The sequence below is a fragment of the Hyla sarda genome, chromosome 2 (assembly GCF_029499605.1).
Source record: "Hyla sarda isolate aHylSar1 chromosome 2, aHylSar1.hap1, whole genome shotgun sequence".
Classification (NCBI taxonomy): Eukaryota; Metazoa; Chordata; class Amphibia; order Anura; family Hylidae; genus Hyla; species Hyla sarda.
The window spans coordinates 305,558,823-305,580,076 of record NC_079190.1 but is presented as its reverse complement, the minus strand read 5'-3'; the positions used below and the strand labels follow the sequence as shown (position 1 = coordinate 305,580,076).

The 21,254-nt window shown below is 43.8% G+C and overlaps 1 protein-coding gene across 1 annotated transcript in view; it reads right to left on the bottom strand.

Moving 5' to 3' along the window:
* RNPEP (arginyl aminopeptidase) overlaps positions 1–21,254 on the bottom strand; it is a 281,410-nt gene that overhangs the window by 23,255 nt on the left and 236,901 nt on the right. Inside the window, exon 10 of the mRNA XM_056557627.1 lies at positions 2,314–2,456. Coding sequence (XP_056413602.1) covers positions 2,314–2,456 — 143 coding nt within the window. The remainder of the gene's footprint in view (positions 1–2,313; positions 2,457–21,254) is intronic.

Below are 21,254 nucleotides of genomic sequence, written 5' to 3'. Positions count from 1 at the left end.
AAGATGCCGCAGATCAGAAGAGACATCTGTGAGTTACCTAGATGTAACTGTGATTACTTATACGCATGGTGTATATATTCAGTGTACAGCTGGTGTCTACCTCTATACAATTATGTATATAAATCACTTATATGGTATTCAGATCTTGTGTACAGCTGATATCTACCTCTATATGGTGAATGTATGTAATCACTTACATAGTCAGTAGATCTTGTGTACAGCTGGGATCTATAACTATATGGTATGGGGGAATACTGGTCTGTGTATAGTGGTTTTATTTAGCACAGTATGGTGATAATATCCAATTATTGTATGGTGGTATATATTTCCTCCTTGTACACTGGTATTATTTGTCATGGAAAATGATCTTACTTATGCTAACATTAGAAATATAAAATTAGAATTTTATTTTTTGTGTAGGAGTGGGACATGCAGATGGATTTGGGTGGAATGAAGGCGTGGCCAGGGGCGGAGTCTCGCAGGGAGCCCTTGCTTTATTTGGTCCAGGGGCCCTGAGTGCTGTCAGCTCCTTAGGCTGCTCAATATTTATAGCCAGCCTAACTTTTATAATTAAATTATCCACATTTTCAGCAGGAAAGATTGGCTTTCCAGATGAGTCATCTGACAAAGGATACTTCCTCAGATTCAGAATATGCCAGGGCATAAATCTCTGAATCTCCTTCCTGATCATCTCCCGCAAGGAGGACAACAAAGAAGGGACTTACACAGTCGCTTTATAAGAAACAGAGGCTGCACGTCTGATTTTCATACTGTGGGGGCATTTAAGTTTTACATGTATTGTTCTCTATTTTTTGTTTATTTTGGTCCCCTTTTTCGGCATATTGGCCCAGATTCAAACTTTATGAGAGAAAAAAAATAGTAGTGATTTTCCCACAACAACCAATCACAGCCCAGCTAACGAGTTCTGGTAAAGTGAAACCTGAGGTGCAATTGGCTGCTTTGGGAAAAATCACTCAATTTTTTCTCTCACACAGTTTGATAAATCTGGTCCATCATCCCCCTAAAAGAGAAAAGGTCATACACTAACAACAACAACAACCCCATAAGTAGATGCATTGATAAGATACCCTCACTCAGGTCCAGCTAGTACCATGGTCAAGGACTTTGCCGAGACTTCAGCCAAGTTTCACCTGGAGTCTTCCTTAGATGAACTCATAGCCATGAATCTGTAGCCTTCTACTTAAAAAGATGTCTGAAAACACAGGAGACTGGCTGAAGCTGGCTGACTCAATTAAGGAAGGCTACTTTAGTGCAGAGGGCTGCCTAAAGACTACCAGCTGCCCCCCTGCACCAGGGCCTGGCGTCCGTCATCAGTTCTGGCAGCTGTGGGAGCAACATCATCAGGCCGGGCCCAACATCGGCCTCTGGTCCATACGAGCCATCCCAGGTCTCTTGCACCACCAGGCCTGGGGACACGCAAGCAGAGCTTCTAGTCACCTGAGCTGTCCGCCCTGGGAACAGGTATTTAGGTTCCACCCCTCCACACTGGGTGGAGAAAGGTGGTGGAGGAGTTCCTAAACAGGAGGATCTCATGAGGATCACCAGGACCCTGCGACTCGAGGGCCATAGTATTGTACTTCCAGCTGTGCAGTATTCCTCTGAATTAGGGACTCCCCGCTTCAGCCAGGGACAGGAAATCACTGAGGCTGGAAAGGAGTGCACTTTTTATTCTCCAGGTTTCATGTCCCCACAGGCAGAGTCCCTCTCTCAGGAGGTGCTGTCTTGGCAATAGGGAAAAAATATTCTTACATTTTCATTATCCCACCTAGTAAATTCTGTTACAACTTCTTTTGTAAAAGATATGTATACATTTCTTGGACTAAGGAGAAAAACATACATGACATGTTGATAAAAGAAGAAATAGATGGACTTTCTCCTTAAAGGGTTTACTCCGCTCCCCAGCATCCGCAAAATTCCACCTCACACCGGAACATTGAGTTCCTGGACGCTGTGTGCGGGCTTCCGTGTTCAGTCACGCCCCCTTGTGACATCACGGCCTGCCCCATCAATGAAAGTCTATGGGAAAGGGGCGTGACGGCCGTCACTCCCCCTCCCATAGACTTGCATTGAGGGGGCAGGACGTGACGTCACATGATGGGGCGTGGCGTAACAAGGGGGAGGGCGTGAACACGGAAGCCCGCATACAGCGTTCAGGAACTCCATGTTCCGGACGCTGGGGAGCGGAGTAACCCTTTAATCAGGCTTTTCCTCCTTTAGGTTAACAGTTATTCCAGATTATGGGCACCACTATTTACAGTAAATACACAGACACATTTTAATCCATTGACTTACTTGGCTTTGCAGAAAATTGCTGACTTTGTAAAAGTGATTTTGATAATCATTTTTTAAAACAATCTGAGCCCAGCGGTGTTGCAATTCAGCATTGGTAGCTTCAGAAATCTTTGGGTAATGTTTTCCAAGCTCTTCGACATTGCCTATGTAAAATGTAAAAGAAAATTGTAAAGCGGATTTGCGTTACTGTTACTAGATATTTTAAAAGAGAAAAAAGTTTGATGTATAAAAAGCTTTAATTTATGCAGAGGTATTTTTACATACTATTTATTTTTATACAATTTTATTACGATTCTTCAATGAGAGTCAAAATTACTTAAAAGTAATTGTCCACTTATTAACATGTTTTTTATGGTCCAAAACCAAGTGCGGATTATCTCCCTAATGTATGAAGGCAGCCAGTATGCTGTTAAATATATGTCTATATAGAGAATTCACAACAAAGGTTCAAACACTGCACATATATTAACCCATAATGACCCAAAATACTCCTTTCAGCTCCTCCAGAGTTGCTTTTCTGATGAATTTTCTACTTGCCCAGCTTGGCACCTGGTAGGTGATGATGTCATCCTGTAGTTCACAGGAAGACAAAACCCAGGACTGACATCCTGTGACTCACATTAGGCGTATTAAAGACAAAATTAACTTACTCCCTATCCGTAGGACCCCAGCGGTCGCTCCCCTGATCTCCGGAATGGGACCTCGTCTTGCTCACTGAGGAGTGCGTGTCATGTGCTCCATTTATTTCTATGAGAGTGCTGATGGTGCCCGAGTGCTGGACCCGGGTCTTTTGGGCGCTCCCATAGAAAACAATTGAGCGCATGCAGTCTACCTCACCCCGGAATCACCTTCGGCACCAAGGTCTCCCTGCTTGGCCAGAACACATTCAGTCTGGTCAAAATCTCAGAATTTGGTCTCCTGCTTGTAATGGCAGGAGACAAAACTCAGGATGTGTTTCTCTGCATTGAGCTTGATTGAAAGCTGCACAGAGACTCACTGAAGTATGTAAAGACTAAAGCTGCAAAGAGACTCACTAAAAGGTTTGAGGTCTTCTATTCATCACAGCGCTGTAACAGTGTGAGGGCAGAAGTTGTCCCCCAGCAGGCTTCAGTGATGTCATGCCTGCTGGGAAACACCCGCTTTCTCCTGCTGGTAGATGTGAGCAAGAAGAAAGGTAAGATATATAACTTTTTACAGCTCATATTATTATTTTTTTTTTTAAGGGTGGGAGGAGTGTTAGTAGTAGTTAGGGAACATAGCCTGAGTTAGTTTAGGAAAGTTTATTTGGCGACAGGTACTCTTTAAAGGTGTACTCCGCCCCTAGACATCTTGCGGCTTTCACACTATGAAAAGTACCAGTTATATAACACCAGTTATAAAATAGCGGGCGATCGCAGGGTTAAACCGCCATTAGAAAATCCCTAACATACGTTAGAAAATCCCATTATAGTCTATGGGATTTTTCTAATAGCCGTTTTAACCAGTTATTGTCAGTTATTCATAATGGGCGATTGAACGGAAGAAATAGTGCATGCACTATTTCTCCCGTTACTATCTCAAGTCATAAAATAACGCGTTAAGATGGCTATTAGAAATATCCCATAGACTATAATGTAGTCTAGTATAATGTTAGGGATTTTCTAATGGTGGTTTAACACTGCGATAGCCTGCAATTTTATAACTGGTGTTATATAACTGGTACTTTTCATAGGGTGAAAGCAGCCTTATCCCCTTATCCAAAATGCGGGGCGGAGGCTCGTGACATCACAGCCATGCTTTCTCAATGCAAGTCTTTGGGACTGGTGTGAGGGCCATAGACTTGCATTGAGGGGGTGTGACTGTGACGTAACAAGCCTCCGACGCTCTAAATGAATGCCGGGTGCGGTAGGAAGATCGCGGGGGTCCCCGTGATCAGACATCTTATTCCCTATGCTTTGGATAGGGAATAAGATGTCTAGGGGCAGAGTACCCCTTTAAGGACACAGTCATTTTTCATTTTTTCCTCCTTGCCTTCTAATATCCATAACTCTTAATTTTCAATCTACAGACCGATATAAGGGATTACTTTTTGTGCCACAAATAGTGATTTCATTACAAAGTACAAATTTTATCACTAAATCTACAGAAAAAAAAAAAAAAAATTTTTTATATATTATATATATATATATATATATATATATATATATATATATATATATATATATATATATATTAGGGATGTAAGAAAAAAATCGATTCTCGCGATAATCGCGATTTTTCATTTGCCGATACAGAATCGATTCAAAATATTTTTGAATCGATTCTTTTAGGGATGTGGAATTTTTAATAAAACGCACTTTATCTTACCTGCCAACGAGCCCGCGGAGCTCCGGTACACTCCGGTACAGGTGTTCGGTCCCCGGGCTGTATTCTTCTTACTTCCTGTTAGTCCGGCACGTCACATGGAGCTTCAGCCTATCACTGGCCGCAGCGATGTCCCGCCTCCGCTGGTGATAGGCTGAAGCTCCGTGTGACGTGCCGGACTAACAGGAAGTAAGAAGAATACAGCCCGGGGACCGAACACCTGTACCGGAGCTCCGCGGGCTCGTTGGCAGGTAAGATAAAGTGCGTTTTATTTTATTTTGCAGCCCGGACGGGATAACATGAGAAAAGTGAGCACCGGAGTACTAGATCGCCGCTGTCAAAGCTGACAGCGGCGTCTATTGGGATCTATGAATGCTTCCAGGTGGGCGATATATCGCGATGTATCGTCACCTAGACGGTATCGCGATATATCGGGATATATCGAATCGCCACACTGGTATCGCGATTCGAATCGAATCGCCAAATTCTTGGCGATTCACACCCCTAATATATATATATATATATATATATATATATATATATATATATATATGAAACGTTTATCTACAAAGATAGAAACATAGAATGTGTAGGCAGATAAGAACTATTTGGCCCATATGGTCTGCCCAATAAACTGAAATCATATCAATAGTCCCTGGCCCTATCTTATATGAAGGATAGCCTTATGCTTATCCCAAGCATGTCTAAACTCCATCACTGCATTTGCAGCTACCACTTCTGCAGGAAGGCTATTCCATGAATCCACTACTCTCAGTAAAGTAATACTTCCTGATATTACTTTTAAACCTTTGCCCCTCTAATTTAAAACTATGGGGGAGGGTGCATGCGTGCAGCTCACTGGGACGTGTCCTATGTGAAGTGCTGTTAACGCAGCTCCTGAGCGGTGATTTCTTCACTACACTACAAGATGGCCAAGCAAGCACAGTCTACTTCTGGCACCTCTCAGACATAGTTATCACAGACTATTCCGGACATGTTCCGATCGGGGCCTAAAGCAAAGATGGGGTGCCAGGAAGAAGAGGACATTTCAGACTCCTCTCCACTGCTCCTCTCTCAGGCGGATCTTCTTAACCTTACAGACCTGTTCCGCAATATTCAAGCTATGTTTAAAGCCGAACTGGCCTCAGCGGTTACAGAATTCACGAGACATGTGGGCGTACTAGGACAGAGTGGCAGACAGATCAGAGCGGACGAGCTAGCAGACCCCATTGAAGCAGTCCGCCATGTTACTTCGGAACACACTGACAGACTGGACCTACTAGAACTCAAGATAGAAGACCTCGAGAACAGGTCCAGGAGGGCTAATGTCCGTATACGCGGCTTACCGTGAGAGTCAGTGACTGATTTGCCCTGCTTCAAGCGCTTCTGCAGCAATCTAACCAATCCCTGCTCCGTATGGACAGAATCCACAGGGCCCTTCCCTGGCTAGGCCCAAGAATGCTGACATTCCAAGAGACGTGGTTCTCCGGCTCCAGTACCTGAGGTGAGAGACCGTATCTTGCATGCAGCCAGGAATGTTTCCCCTCTCCCGGGCATGCCACCCTCGGACCACCGGTATGCGGATCTGGCCCCCTTCACTCTGGAGCAACGCTGCAATATGCGACCGGTCACCCTAGCACTCCAGAAGGCACAAATCCAATACCGATGTGGGTTCCCCTTTAGCCTGCAGTTCCAGGTTAACTCATCGACCTACACTTTACGAACGCCCGCGGAAGCCCTGGACACCCTATGCAGGGAACGCATTCCCTATGAAGATCCTCCGCCACTGCCAAGACGTCAGTCGCAGCTTAAGCGAATCTGGAATCGGGTGGATTCTTCTCAAACGCCACCGAACTCAACCACAGAAACCGGGATGAACTTCCAAACTGACAGGGTAATCTATACCCCCTGCTTATTGCTCTCATAAGACCTACTTTGGGATTATACCCCTCAGAATCAAAATTCCAACCGGGGAGCACCAAAATACTACCAGTTTAATCTACTAGTTTGTTCATGGTATCTGGACCAGACTGCTTGGTGGGTAATGTCCTCTGTTCCCTGATGTTCCCTGACAGTTGGTTTGAAGGGTCCTTTCATCCTGCCGGCTATTGACTGTTGTGTCATTGTACGCCTATGTCCACCTATGATCCTCTGGCATGCCAAGTTCTTCTCCTGTTTAGCTGCGAGACTCAGGTTTTCAGTGACTGTGTTCTTGGCTTTATGTTTATTTACTGTTGTATTATTCTACGTACGTTGGGATAGTATTCTCATATCTTATAGTGTATCTCACTGGCCACATGACTGCTTCTCAACTGTTATAGCGAGGTGCTTTGGTGGGATGGATTATCATGTTGTCCCACTTACCTGTGTGTTGTCGAGCATCAGAAGAGGAGGAGGTGAACCCTCGGCAGTCGACACTTGAGAATTATTACTTTCTGTTGCAATGCTTTTTGTTTCTTTACTGTATTTTCCCTTCCCTTCCCTTCCCCTCAAAGAACTCTGTTCCAGATGTCTTTGTTTCCATAAACAACTTTGCCTTGGTCCACTCTCTCCTTGCTCATTAATCCTCCTCTACAGTGGTCCACCATTTCTAAATGACGCTGCAGCACTGGAGGGTTATAAAGCGAGCTCAGGAGCTGAGCTCGCATCATACCCACATGGTCCTGGCTGCTATCAGCAGCCAGGACCCGTGACTAATGCCGGACATCGCAGTTAAGGCAGATGTCCAGCATTAAGTCTTTAGATGGGGCGATCAAAGTTGATTGCCACGTCTAAAGTGAAAGTTGAAAGCATCCTGGCAGCTCAGTTGGGCTGATTGGGACCATCACCTTAAAATTGTGACGTTCCGAACAGCAAGGACGCAGTAGAAAAGTGCCTTACCTGCCTCCTGCGCGTCTGATCGGCGATTAATTGCTCCAAGCCTGAAATCCAAACTTGAGCCATCAACCTCCGATGACACTGATCATTGCATTGCAATGCAATGGCATTGATCAGTGTATTGAATCAATCTACTGCATGTTATAGTCCCCTATGGGGGCTATAACACTGCCAAAAAAATAGTGAAAAAACGTTATGATTTAACCCCTTCCCCAATAAAAGTGTGAATCGGTCCCCTTTTCCAATAATATAAAAAAAATAACAGTAAATAAAAATAAAACATGTGGTATCGCCGCATGCGTAAATGTCCGAACTATAAAAATATATCATTAATTAAACGGCATGGTCAATGGCGTACGCGCAAAAAAAAAATCCAAAATAGCATATTTTTGGTAATTTTATACCATTAAATTTTTTATAAAATGCGATCAAAAAGTCTGAGCAAAACAAAACTTGATACCCATAAAAACTTCAGATCACGGCACAAAATATGAGCCCTCATTCCCCCCATACGTAGAAAAATCAAATTAAAAAAAGTTATAGGGGTCAGAAGAGGACAATTTTAAACGTATACATTTTCCTGCATGTAGTTATGATTTTTTTTCAGAAGTAATACAAAATCAAACCTATATAAGTAGGGTATCACTTTAAATCATATGGACCTACAGAATAAAGATAAGTTGTCATTTTTACAGAAAAATGTACTGCGTAGAAACGAAAGCCTCGCACAATAATTTTTTTTTTTCATTTCGCCGTCGATTTTTGGGTAAAATGACTGATGTCATTACAAAGTAGAATTGGTAGTGCAAAAAATAAGCCATCACATGGCTTTTTAGGTGCAAAATTGTAAGGGTTATGATTTTTAAAATGTAAGGAGGAAAAAACGAAAGTGCAAAAACGGAAAAACCCTATGTCCTTAAAGGGGTACTCCAGTGGAAAACTTTTTTTTAAATGAACTGGTGCCAGAAATTTAAACTGATTTGTAAATGACTTCTATTAAAAAAATCTTTCAGTACTTTTTAGCAGCTGTTTGCTACAGAGGAAATTTTTTATTTTTTGAATTTCCTTTTTGTGTTGTCCACAGTGCTCTCTGCTGACACCTGATGCCCATATCAGGAACTGTCCAGAGCAGGAGAAAATCCCCATAGCAAACCTATGCTACTCTGGACAGTTCCTGACACGGACAGAGGTGTCAGCAGAGAGCACTGTGGACAACACAAAAAATAAAATTCAAAAAGTAAAGAATTTGCTCGGTAGCATACAGCTGCTAAAAAGAACTAGAAGGATTAAGATTTTTTAATAGAAGTAATTTACATATCTGTAACTTCCTGGCACCAGTTCATTTAAAAAAAAAAAGTTTTCTACCGGAGTACCCCTTTAACCCCTTCATGACCCAGCCCATTTTCACCTTCATGACCTGGGCATTTTTTGAAAATCTGACCACTGTCACTTTAAACATTAATAACTCTGGAATGCTTTTACTTATCATTCTGATTCCGAGACTGTTTTTTCGTGACATATTCTACTTTATGTTATTGGTAAAATTTCACTGATATTTGCTCTGAGTGTTGCTGTGTAAGAGGGGGCGTGAAAGAGGAGTTTCAAAAACTGTGATTATCTGTTGTGCGGAGTGAATCTGTGGAGTGGGTGCGACTGCCTATAGCCCACATTCTTATTTTGGGTAAGATTTTCTCTTTTGCACATAGTGGGATAACTGTTAGAGTTTAAACACCCTTTTTCATTTTTATTTATTTTTTTTCTCTGTTCCACCTCTAGGGGGAGGAGGAGTAGATTGGGCACAGGTGTATAAATCTTAGCTTGGGACTCTTATTGAGAGCTTGCTCTTTCTGAGTGTTGCTGTGTAAGAGCTCCAAAAGAGGAGTTTCAAAAACTGGAGTTTGAAAGCAGGAGGTTGAGATCGCTGTGAGTTTTAATTTTTGAACCCACAAGGTCTACAAAAAATTTTAAGTGTCATTTTGACTGTCTGTTTTTTCCTATACATTTGTGAAATCCCCATAATTAGATGGCCTCCATGTTGGAAAATGCAGTCCAATGTACATCCTGTTCAATGTATGCAATCCTTGAACAACAGTTTGAGGGTGCATATTGTTGTGCGAGATGTGTGCTAGTTGTCCGTTTGGAAGCCCAGATCCTGCATCTAGAGGGGCGACTGGCAACAATGAGAAGCATTAACAACGTGGAGAGGAGTCTCCTGCTCACTGAGCAGGCACTCTCGGGAATAGAGGTGGGGGAGGACAGTGGGACGGAGTTGCAGGACAGTCAGGCAGTTAGCTGGGTTACAGTTAGAAAGAGGGGTAGGGGAAAAAGTGTCAGGGAGGCTAGTCCTGAACTGGCACACCCCAACAAGTTTGCCCGCTTGGCAGATGAGGGGGATGCCATTACAGAGCTAGCAGAACTGCAGCAGGATACCGCCTCTGACCACCAGGGGGGTGTCTGCTCCAGTAAGGAGGGAGGGAGGAGTACAGGGCAGGCCAGACAGGTACTAGTGGTGGGGGACTCTATTAGGGGGACAGACAGGGCAATCTGTCACAAAGACCGGGATCGCCGAACAGTGTGCTGTCTGCCTGGCGCACGAGTTCGGCACATCGCGGATCGGGTTGACAGGTTGTTGGGCGGGGCTGGAGAGGACCCAGCAGTCATGGTACATATTGGCACCAATGACAAAGTAAGAGGTAGGTGGAGTGTCCTTAAAAATGATTTCAGGGACTTAGGCCGCAAGCTTAAGGCAAGGACCTCCAAGGTAGTCTTTTCTGAAATACTACCAGTACCACGAGCCGCACCAGAGAGGCAGCGGGAGATCAGGGAGGTAAACAAGTGGCTCAGAAGCTGGTGTAGGAAGGAAGGGTTTGGGTTCATGGAGAACTGGGCTGACTTCGCTGTCGGTTACCGGCTCTACCGTAGGGACGGGCTGCACCTCAATGGGGAGGGTGCAGCTTTGCTTGGGGAGAAGATGGCTAGAAGGGTGGAGGAGTGTTTAAACTAGGGACTTGGGGGGAGGGAACCTACAGCAAAGAGGGGGAAGATAGTGTAGATAGAGAGGTGGGAATTATAAATGTACCTGGGGGTGGAGCGGAGGGAGGGGTTAGAATAGTTAATAGGAATAGGCTTCATAGGAAAATAAAACTTACACCCTTGAATCCCATTAACCCCAATAACATAAAGGATGGAAATGTAAAGTGTATGTTCACAAATGCCAGAAGCCTAGCAAATAAAATGGGGGAGCTTGAGCCCTTGATTCTGGAGGAACATATTGATATAGTTGGGGTCACTGAGACATGGCTGGACTTCTCGCATGACTGGGCTGTCAATCTGCAGGGGTTTACATTGTTTCGCAAGGATAGAATGAACAGAAAAGGTGGTGGAGTCTGTCTGTATGTAAGAAGTGGTATGAAAGTCAGTGTGAACGATGCCATAGTGTGTGATGATTCTGAGGATGTGGAATCATTGTGGGTAGAATTACAAAAGGAGGGAAATACTGAAAAAATAATATTTGGGGTAATCTACAGACCCCCTAATATCACTGAAGAGATAGAAGTTCGGCTTCATAAACAAATAGAGAGGGCCGCCCGGGCAGGTACAGTGGTAATAATGGGAGATTTTAACTATCCAGATATAGATTGGGGTCCGGGGTTGGCTAAAACTACAAAGGGGCGACAATTCCTAAATTTATTGCAGGATAATTTTATGGGCCAGTTTGTGGAGGACCCAACAAGAAGTGATGCCTTGTTGGATCTGATCATTTCCAACAACGCAGAGCTGGTTGGTAATGTAACTGTGCGGGAAAACCTTGGTAATAGCGACCACAATATAGTTACTTTTGACTTAAAATGTAGAAAACAAAGACAGGCGGGGAAGGCAAAAACATATAACTTTAAAAAGGCAAATTTCCCTGGGCTGAGGGCTGCACTACAGGACATAGACTGGGGGGAGGTGTTCTCAAATACTGATACAGAAGGTAAATGGGACATCTTTAAATCAACTCTAAATAACTATACAGCTAAATATATACCAAAGGGGAACAAATATAAACGATTGAAACTAAATCCTACATGGCTGACACATGATGTTAAAAGAGCAATAAACAACAAAAAAATAGCCTTCAAAAAATACAAATCTGATGGGTCAGCGATAACATTTAAACAGTACAAAGAGCTTAATAAAATCTGTAAAAATGTAATAAAAACAGCAAAAATTCAAAATGAGAGACAGGTGGCCAAAGAAAGCAAAACTAATCCTAAATATTTTTTTAGATATATAAATGTAAAAAAACCAAGGACAGAGCATGTAGGACCCCTTAATAATGATAATGGGGAGGTTGTCACAGGCGATCAAGAGAAGGCGGAGCTACTGAATGGGTTCTTTAGTTCTGTATACACTATGGAAGAAGGAGCTGACATTGGCCAGGTCAGTGCTGGTAACACATCATATAATGTACTGAACTGGCTTAATGTAGAGATGGTACAAGGTAAGTTAAGTGATATAAATGTAAGCAAATCCCCAGGACCGGATGGACTACACCCAAGAGTTCTTAGAGAGGTAAGTTCAGTAATATCTGTACCCCTGTTCATGATATTTAGAGATTCTCTGGTGTCTAGTATTGTGCCAAGGGACTGGCGCAAGGCGAATGTGGTGCCAATCTTCAAAAAGGGCTCTAGGTCTTCCCCAGGAAACTATAGACCGGTAAGTTTAACGTGCATTGTGGGTAAATTGTTTGAAGGACTTATAAGGGATTACATACAGGAATACATAGGGGATAATTGTATTATAAGTGATAGCCAGCATGGGTTTACTAAGGATAGAAGTTGTCAAACCAATCTAATTTGCTTTTATGAAGAGGTGAGTAGAAGCCTTGACAGAGGAATGGCTGTGGATATAGTGTTTCTGGATTTTGCTAAAGCGTTTGATACTGTCCCTCATAGACGTCTGACAGGTAAGTTAAGGTCTTTGGGTTTGGAAATTTTAGTTTGTAACTGGATTGAACACTGGCTCATGGATCGTACCCAGAGAGTGGTGGTCAATGATTTGTACTCTGATTGGTCCCCGGTTATTAGTGGTGTACCCCAAGGTTCAGTACTGGGACCGCTGTTGTTTAATTTATTTATCAATGATATAGAGGATGGTATTAACAGCTCTGTTTCTATCTTTGCAGATGACACCAAGCTTTGTAGCACAGTACAGTCTATAGAGGATGTGCATAAGTTACAAGATGACTTGGATAGACTAAGTGTCTGGGCATCCACTTGGCAAATGAGGTTCAATGTGAATAAATGTAAAGTTATGCATCTGGGTACTAATAACCTGCATGCATCGTATGTCTTAGGGGGGATTAAACTGGCAGAGTCACTGGTAGAGAAGGATCTGTGTGTACTTGTAGATCACAGACTACAGAATAGCATGCAATGTCAGGCTGCTGCTTCCAAAGCCGGCAGGATATTGTCATGTATCAAAAGAGGCATGGACTCAAGGGACAGGGACATATTACTCCCCCTTTATAAAGCATTGGTACGGCCTCACCTGGAATATGCTGTTCAGTTTTGGTCACCTGTCCATAAAAGGGACACTGCGGAGTTGGAAAGGGTGCAGAGACGCGCGACTAAACTAATATGGGGCATGGAACATCTTAGCTATGAGGAGCGATTAAAGGAGTTACAATTGTTTAGTCTTGAGAAGAGACGTTTAAGGGGGGATATGATAAACGTATATAAGTATATTAATGGCCCATACAAAAAATATGGAGAAAAACTGTTCCAGGTTAAACCCCCCCAAAGGACGAGGGGGCACTCCCTCCGTCTGGAGAAAAAAAAGTTTAGTCTCAAGGGGCGACACGCCTTCTTTACCGTGAGGACTGTGAATTTATGGAACGGTCTACCTCAGGAACTGGTCACAGCAGGAACAATTAACAGCTTTAAAACAGGATTAGATACATTCCTGGAACAAAATAAGATTAATGCTTATGAAGAAATATAAAATCTCATCCCTTCCCCAATATCGCGCCACACCCCTACCCCTTAATTCCCTGGTTGAACTTGATGGACATATGTCTTTTTTCGACCGTACTAACTATGTAACTATGTAACTATGTAACTATGTATCCTTTCTTGGTAAAAAATCTAAAAATTTCATGAAAATTTTGAAAATTTAGCATTTTTCTAACTTTGAAAGTCTCTGCTTGAAAGGAAAATGGATATTCCAAATAAATTACATATTGATTCACATATACAATATGTCTACTTTGTGTTTGCATAAAAAAATTGATAAGTTTTTACTTTTGGAGGGCACAAGAGGGCTTCAAAGTTCAGCAGCAATTTTCCAATTTTTCTCAAGATTTTCAAAATCGTAATTTTTCAGGGCCCAGTTCAGGTTGGAAGTGGATTTTAAGGGTCTTCATATTAGAAATACCCCATAAATGACCCCATTATAAAAACTGCACCCCCCAAAGTATTCAAAATGACATTCAGTAAGTGTTTTAACCCTTTAGGTGTTTCACAGGAATAGCAGCAAAGTGAAGGAGAAAATTCTAAATCTTCATTTTTTACACTCGCATTTTCTTGTAGACCCAATTTTTGAATTTTTACAAGGGGTAAAAGGAGAGAAATCACCCTAAAATTTGTAACCCAATTTCTCTCGAGTAAGGAAATACCTCATATGCGTATGTAAAGTGTTCGGCGGGCGCAGTAGAGGGCTCAGAAGGGAAGGAGCGACAATGGGATTTTGGAGAGTGAGTTTTTCTGAAAGGGTTTTTTGGGGGCATGTCCCATTTAGGAAGCCCCTATGGTGCCAGAACAGTGGACCCCCCCCACATGTGACCCCATTTTGGAAACTATACCCCTCATGGAATTTAATAAGGGGTGCAGTGAGCATTTACACCTCACTGGCGTTTGACAGATATTTGAAACAGTGGACTGTGCAAATCAAAAATTTTATTTTTCATTTTCACAGACCACTGTTCCAAAAATCTGTCATACACCAGTGGGGTGTAAATGCTCACTGCACCCCTTATTAAATTCCGTGAGGGGTGTAGTTTTTAAAATGGGGTCACATATGGATATTTATTGTTTTGCGTTTGTCAGAACTGCTGTAACAATCAGCCACCCCTGTGCAAATCGCCTCAAATGTACATGGTGCACTCTCCCTTCTGAGCCTTGTTGTGCGCCCCCAGAGCACTTTGCGCCCACATATGGGGTATCTCCGTAGTCGGGAGAAATTGCGTTACAAATTTTGGGGGTCTTTTTTCCCTTTTACCTCTTGTGAAAAAGAAAAGTATAGGGCAACACCAGCATGTCAGTGTAAAAAAATTTTTTTTTTTACACTAACTTGCTGGTGTAGACCCCAACTTCACCTTTTCATAAGGGGTTAAAGAAGAAAAAGCCCCCCAAAATTTGTAAGGCAATTTCTCCCGAGTACGGCGATACCCCATATGTGTCCCAAAACTGTTGCCCTGAAATACGACAGGGCTCCAAAGTGAGAGAGCGCCATGCGCATTTGAGGCCTGAATTAGGGATTTGCATAGGGGTGGACATAGGGGTATTCTATGCCAATGATTCCCAAACAGGGTGCCTCCAGCTGTTGCAAAACTCCCAGCATGCCTGGACAGTCAATGGCTGTCCGGCAATACTGGGAGTTATTATTTTGCAACAGCTGGAGGCTCCATTTTGGAAACAGTAGCGTACCAGACATTTTCATTTTTTGGGGGGAGGGGGGCTGTGTAGGGGTATGTGTATATGTAGTGTTTTTTACTTTTTATTTAAGGTTAGTGTTAGTGTAATGTAGTGTTTTTAGGGTACAGTCACATGGGCAGAGGTTCACAGCAAGTTTGCCGCTGGAAGTTTGAGCTGCAGCGCAAAATTTGCGCCATCTCAAACTTGCAGCACTCACTGTAAACCTCCGCCCATGTGAGTGTACCCTGTACATTCACATTGGGGGGAGGGGGCAAACGTCCAGCTGTTGCAAACTCCGAGCATGCCCTTTGGCTGTCCGTGCATGCTGGGAGTTGTAGTTTTGCAACAGCTGGAGGAACACTGGTTTGGAAACACTAAGTTAAGTAATAAACGTTCAAGTGTTTTGCAACCAAACTTAGTGTTTCCAAACCAGTGTGCCTCCAGCTGTTGCAAAACTACAACTCCCAGCATGCATGGTCTGTCAGTGCATGCTGGGAGTTATAGTTTTGCAACAATTGCAACAGCTGGAGGCACTGAGGTAGGAAACGGACAATGTTTCCCAACTAGTGTGCCCAGGCATGCTGGAAGTTGTAGTTCGGCAATATCTGAAGGATCAGATGTTGCCGAACTACAACTTCCAGCATGCTTGGGCAGTCTGGGCATGCTGGGAGTTGTAGTTTTGCAACATCTGGAGGTCCACAGTTTGGAGACCACTGTATAATGGTCTCCAATCTGTGCTCTTCCAGATGTTAGAGAACTACAACTCCCAGCATGCCTGGACAGACTGAGCATGCTGAGATTTGTAGTTTTGCAACATCTGGAAGAGCACAGATTGGAGACCATTATACAGTGGTCTCCAAACTGTGGGCCTCCAGATGTTGCAAAACTACAACTCCCAGCATGCCCAGAAAGCCAAAGGCTGTCTGGGCATGCTGGGAGTTGCAGTTTTGAAACTCTCTGAGGCAGCAGTGAGATCGCTTTACGGCGATCTCACTGCTGCCGGAAACTCACCTCCGGGACGCAGCGCTGCCGGGACCGCCTGGAGGACGCCGGGACCGCCGGGACACCGCTCGGACGGGTAAATGACGCCGGGGGACGGGTCAGGGACACTTAGCAGAGCGGTGTGTGTCCCGATCCCCGTGATCGGGACTCACACACCGCGCTGCTAAGTATTTTTATAGCGAAACGCTGCTATCAGGTAGTCAGATTTGACCAGCTGATAGCAGCGATCGCTGGGGGGGTGGGGGATGAAACCCCCCGTGGTCGCACGGTAAGATGGCTGGCTATCAGTGATAGCCACCATCTTACCGGGCGCTGGGGGGTGCCGCGAGTAGCGGCAAAAATGTTCATGACTTACCTGTATGTCATGGGTCGGGAACACCTTGCCACCCATGACGTACAGGTATGTCATAGGTCGGGAAGGGGTTAACCCCTTAAGGACCCAGCCATTTTACACCTTAGGACCCGGCCATTTTTTGCACATCTGACCACTGTCACTTTAAACATTAATAACTCTGGAATGCTTTTAGTTATCATTCTGATTCCGAGATAGTTTTTTCGTGACATATTCTACTTTAACTTAGTGGTAAAATTTTTTGGTAACTTGCATCCTTTCTTGGTGAAAAATCCCAAAATTTGATGAAAAATTTGAAAATTTAGCATTTTTCTAACTTTGAAGCTCTCTGCTTGTAATGAAAATGGATATTCTAAATATTATTTTATTTTATTCACATATACAATATGTCTACTTTATATTTGCATCATAAAATTGACAAGTTTTTACTTTTGGAAGACATCAGAGGGCTTCAAAGTTCAGCAGCAATTTTCCAATTTTTCACAAAATTTCCAAAATCACAATTTTTCAGGGACCAGTTCAGGTTTGAAGTGGATTTGAAGGGTCTTCATCTTAGAAATACCCCCCAAATGACCCCATTATAAAAACTGCACCCCCCCCAAAATATTCAAAATGACATTCAGACAGCATTTTAACCCTTTAGGTGTTTCACAGGAATAGCAGCAAAGTGAAGGAGAAAATTCACAATTTCCATTTTTTACACTCGCATGTTCTTGTAGACCCAATTTTTGAATTTTTACAAGGGGTAAAAGGAGAAAATGTATACTTCTATTTGTAGCCCAATTTCTCTCGACTAAGCACATACCTCATATGTCTATGTAAAGTGTTCGGCGGGCGCAGTAGAGGGCTCAGAAGGAAAGGAGCGACAAGGGGATTTTGGAGCGTACATTTTTCTGAAATGGTTTTTGGGGGGCATGTTGCATTTAGGAAGCCCCTATGGTGCCAGAACAGCAAAAAAAAAACCACATGGCATACCATTTTGGAAACTAGACCCCTTGAGGAACGTAACAAGGAATAAAGTGAGCCTTAATACCCCACAGGTGTTTCACGACTTTTGCATATGTAAAAAAATAAAAAAAAAATTTCAATAAAATGTGTGCTTCCCACCAAATTTCACATTTTTGCAAGGGTTAATAGCAGAAAATAGCCCCCAAAATTTGTAACCCCATCTCTTCTGAGTATGGAGGTACCCCATAAGTTGACATGAAGTGCACTATGGGCGAACTACAATGCTCAGAAGAGAAGGAGTCATATTTGGCTTTTTGAGAGCAAATTTTGCTCGTGGGCATGTCGCATTTAGGAAGCCCCTATGGTGCCAGGACAACAAAAAATACCCACATGGCATACCATTTTGGAAACTAGACCCGTTGAGGAACGTAACAAGGGGTACAGTGAGCATTTACCCCCCACTGGTGTCTGTCAGATCTTTGGAACAGTGGGCTCTACAAAATTTTTAATTTGCGCAGCCCACTGTTCCAAAGATCTGTCAGACACCAGTGGGGTGTAAATTCTCACTGCACCCCTCATTACATTCCGTGAGGGGTGTAGTTTCCGAAATGGGGTCACATGTGGGTTTTTTTTTTTTTTTGCGTTTGTCAAAACCGCTGTAACAATCAGCCACCCCTGTGCAAATCACCTCAAATGTACATGGTGCACTCTCCCTTCTGAGCCTTGTTGTGCGCCCCCAGAGCACTTTGCGCCCACATATGGGGTATCTCCGTAGTCGGGAGAAGTTGCATTACAAATTTTGGGGGGCTTTTTTCCCTTTTACCTCTTGTCAAAATGAAAAGTATAGGACAACACCAGCATGTTAGTGTAAAAAATTTATTTTTTTACACTAACATGCTGGTGTAGACCACAATTTCACCTTTTCATAAGGGGCGAAAGGAGAAAAAGCCCCCCAAAATTTGTAACACAATTTCTCCCGAGTACGGCGATACCCCATATGTGACCCTAAACTGTTGCCTTGAAATACAACAGGGCTCCAAAGTGAGAGCGCCATGCGCATTTGAGGCCTGAATTAGGGATTTGCATTGGGGTGGACATAGGGGTATTCTACGCCAGTGATTCCCAAACAGGGTGCCTCCAGCTGTTGCAAAACTCCCAGCATGCTTGGACAGTCAACGGCTGTCCGGCAATACTGGGAGTTGTTGTTTTGCAACAGCTGGAGGCTCCATTTTGAAAACAGTGGCGTACCAGACGTTTTTCATTTTTATTGGGGAGGGGAGGGGGGCTGTGTAGGGGTATGTGTATATGTACTGTTTTTTACTTTTTATTTTATTTTGTGTTAGTGTAGTGTTTTTAGGGTACAGTCACACGGGCGGGGGGGTTACAGCGATTTTCCCGCTGCGAGTTTGAGCTGCCGCGCAAAATTAGCTGCATCGCAAACTGCAGCCTGATACTCACTGTAAGCCCCCTGCCCATGTGAATGTACCCTGTACATTCACAAGGGGGGGACCTCCAGCTGTTGCAAAACTACAACTCCCAGCATGCACAGTCTATCAGTGCATGCTGGTAGTTATAGTTTTGCAACAGCTGGAGGCACACGGGTTGGGAAACACTGAGTTAGGAAACAGACAATGTTTCCCAACCAGTGTGCCTCCTGTTGTTGCAAAACCACAACTCCCAAACATTCTCAGGCATGCTGGGAGTAGTAGTTCGGCAACATCTTTAGAGCCAGATGTTGCCGAACTACAACTCCCAGCATGCTTGGAGTTGTAGTTTGCAACATCTGGAGGACTACAGTTTGCAGACCACTAATACAGTGGTTCCCAATCTGTGCCCTTCCAGATGTTGCAAAACTACAACCCCCAGTATGCCAAAACTGCCCAGGCATGCTGGGAGTTGTAGTTCTGCAACATCTGAAGGGCCAGATGTTACAGAACTACAACTCCCAGCATGCCTGGACAGTAAGGGCATGCTGAGAATGTGTAGTTTTGCAACATCTGGAAGGGCACAGTGGTCTCCAAACTGCAGGGCCAAGGGCTGTCTGGGCATGCTGGGAGTTGTAGTATATAGGGTCCCAATACAGCAATGCATGTCGCTTTACGGCGACGTGCATTGCTGTAAAGGGCCCGACCGCGGCTGAAGAGGAACTCGCCTGTCGCCGCCGCCGCTGTCTTCCTCGCCGGGATCCGGGTCTTCAGGGACGAGGTAAGTACCGGGGCTGGTCCCCAGCACTCCCCCGTCCCCCGCCGCGTCCTCCGGTCTTCCTCCCGTCCTCTCCGGACTTTCAGGGGCCGGGCAGGACGGGAGGAAGTAACCGCCCCCCCTCCTGCGATTGGTCGGTTAACTAACCGACAGATCGCAGGGAATAGGAGGAGGTGGCAGGCTTGCCACCTCGCTCCTATACGTTAGCATGGTCCTGGCTGTCTGTGACAGCCGGGATCATGCGAAATTACCGGGCGGTCGGGTCCCAGAGACCTGATCAGCCCGGTATCGCCGCAGATCGCAAGGGCGATTTCCCTTGCGATTTGCGGCGATCGCCGACATGGGGGGCATACATGGCCCCCCTTGGCGTTTGCCCTGGATCCCTGCTGAAGGATTTCAGCAGGGATCCGCTTCCGATCTCCGCCGGGTGAGCGGCGGAGACCAAGAAAAGACATGACGTATGCATACGTCATGGGTCCTTAAGACCCAGGGTGTGAAGACGTATGCATACGTCATGGGTCCTGAAGAGGTTAAGGACCAATACAAGTAAACCTGTATGCCCCTGAAAGACCAGGCCTGTTTTTTCAAATCGGGGATGTCAGATTTTATTAGAGAATAAATCTGTTAACGTTTTGCCAATCACGACAATTCTGACTTTTTTCACAAGTTGTCCTTCATGTACGTAGTAAAAGTAAGCCTATATCATTTGTATTTTTTATTTTTTTATTTTTTACTATGCAAAAATTCATGAAATAAAAAAAATAACTTTGGCTATTTTAACATAAATAGGTTGCATATATTTATACTTTCTGACCAAATAGTTTATGAAACTTATACTTTCAGATTTCCACTTTATATTGAAAGCACTTATTTTTTTTAATTAACATTTTAAATGAAATAGAAGCCTAACATTTTAACTTGAAATTTTTCAAATTTTTTAAACTTGAAAAGTACATCTTTATGTGCTATGCAAGGTTTGCAGAAATTTGAAGGTGGTAGAACATAGGAACCCCCCCCCCCTCCCCAAATGACCCCATTTTAAAAACTAGACCCCTCAAGGTATTCGCTAGGGGTACAGTGAGTATTTTAACACCATCGTTTTTTGGCAGGAATTACAAATTCAGTGTTAAAAATTCGAAATTAGCTTTTTCTCACAAATGCATCATTTGTGGGACATATTTTTTTGTACATCGCTTCTGATCTTGAAAAAAATGAACCCTATATTTTATTGAGCTGCTCGGCCCTTGTTTGGAAATACCCCCGCCTAGGCCACATTTGGTTCCTTGGCCGCGTGGTAGGACCCAGAAAGAGAGGAGCGCCATTTGGCTTTCAGGGCATCATTTTAGGCCAAATGGATTATAGGCCGCACTTCATGCCTACAAAGGGTTTTAGCTACCATAACCATACAGAACCCCCACAAGCTACCAGAACCATACAGAACCCCCACAAGTGACCCCATTTTGGAAACTAACAGGGATGTGGAAATTTAAAAAAGAACTACTTGTCCAAGGGACTATAGCGGAACACAATCTACTTGT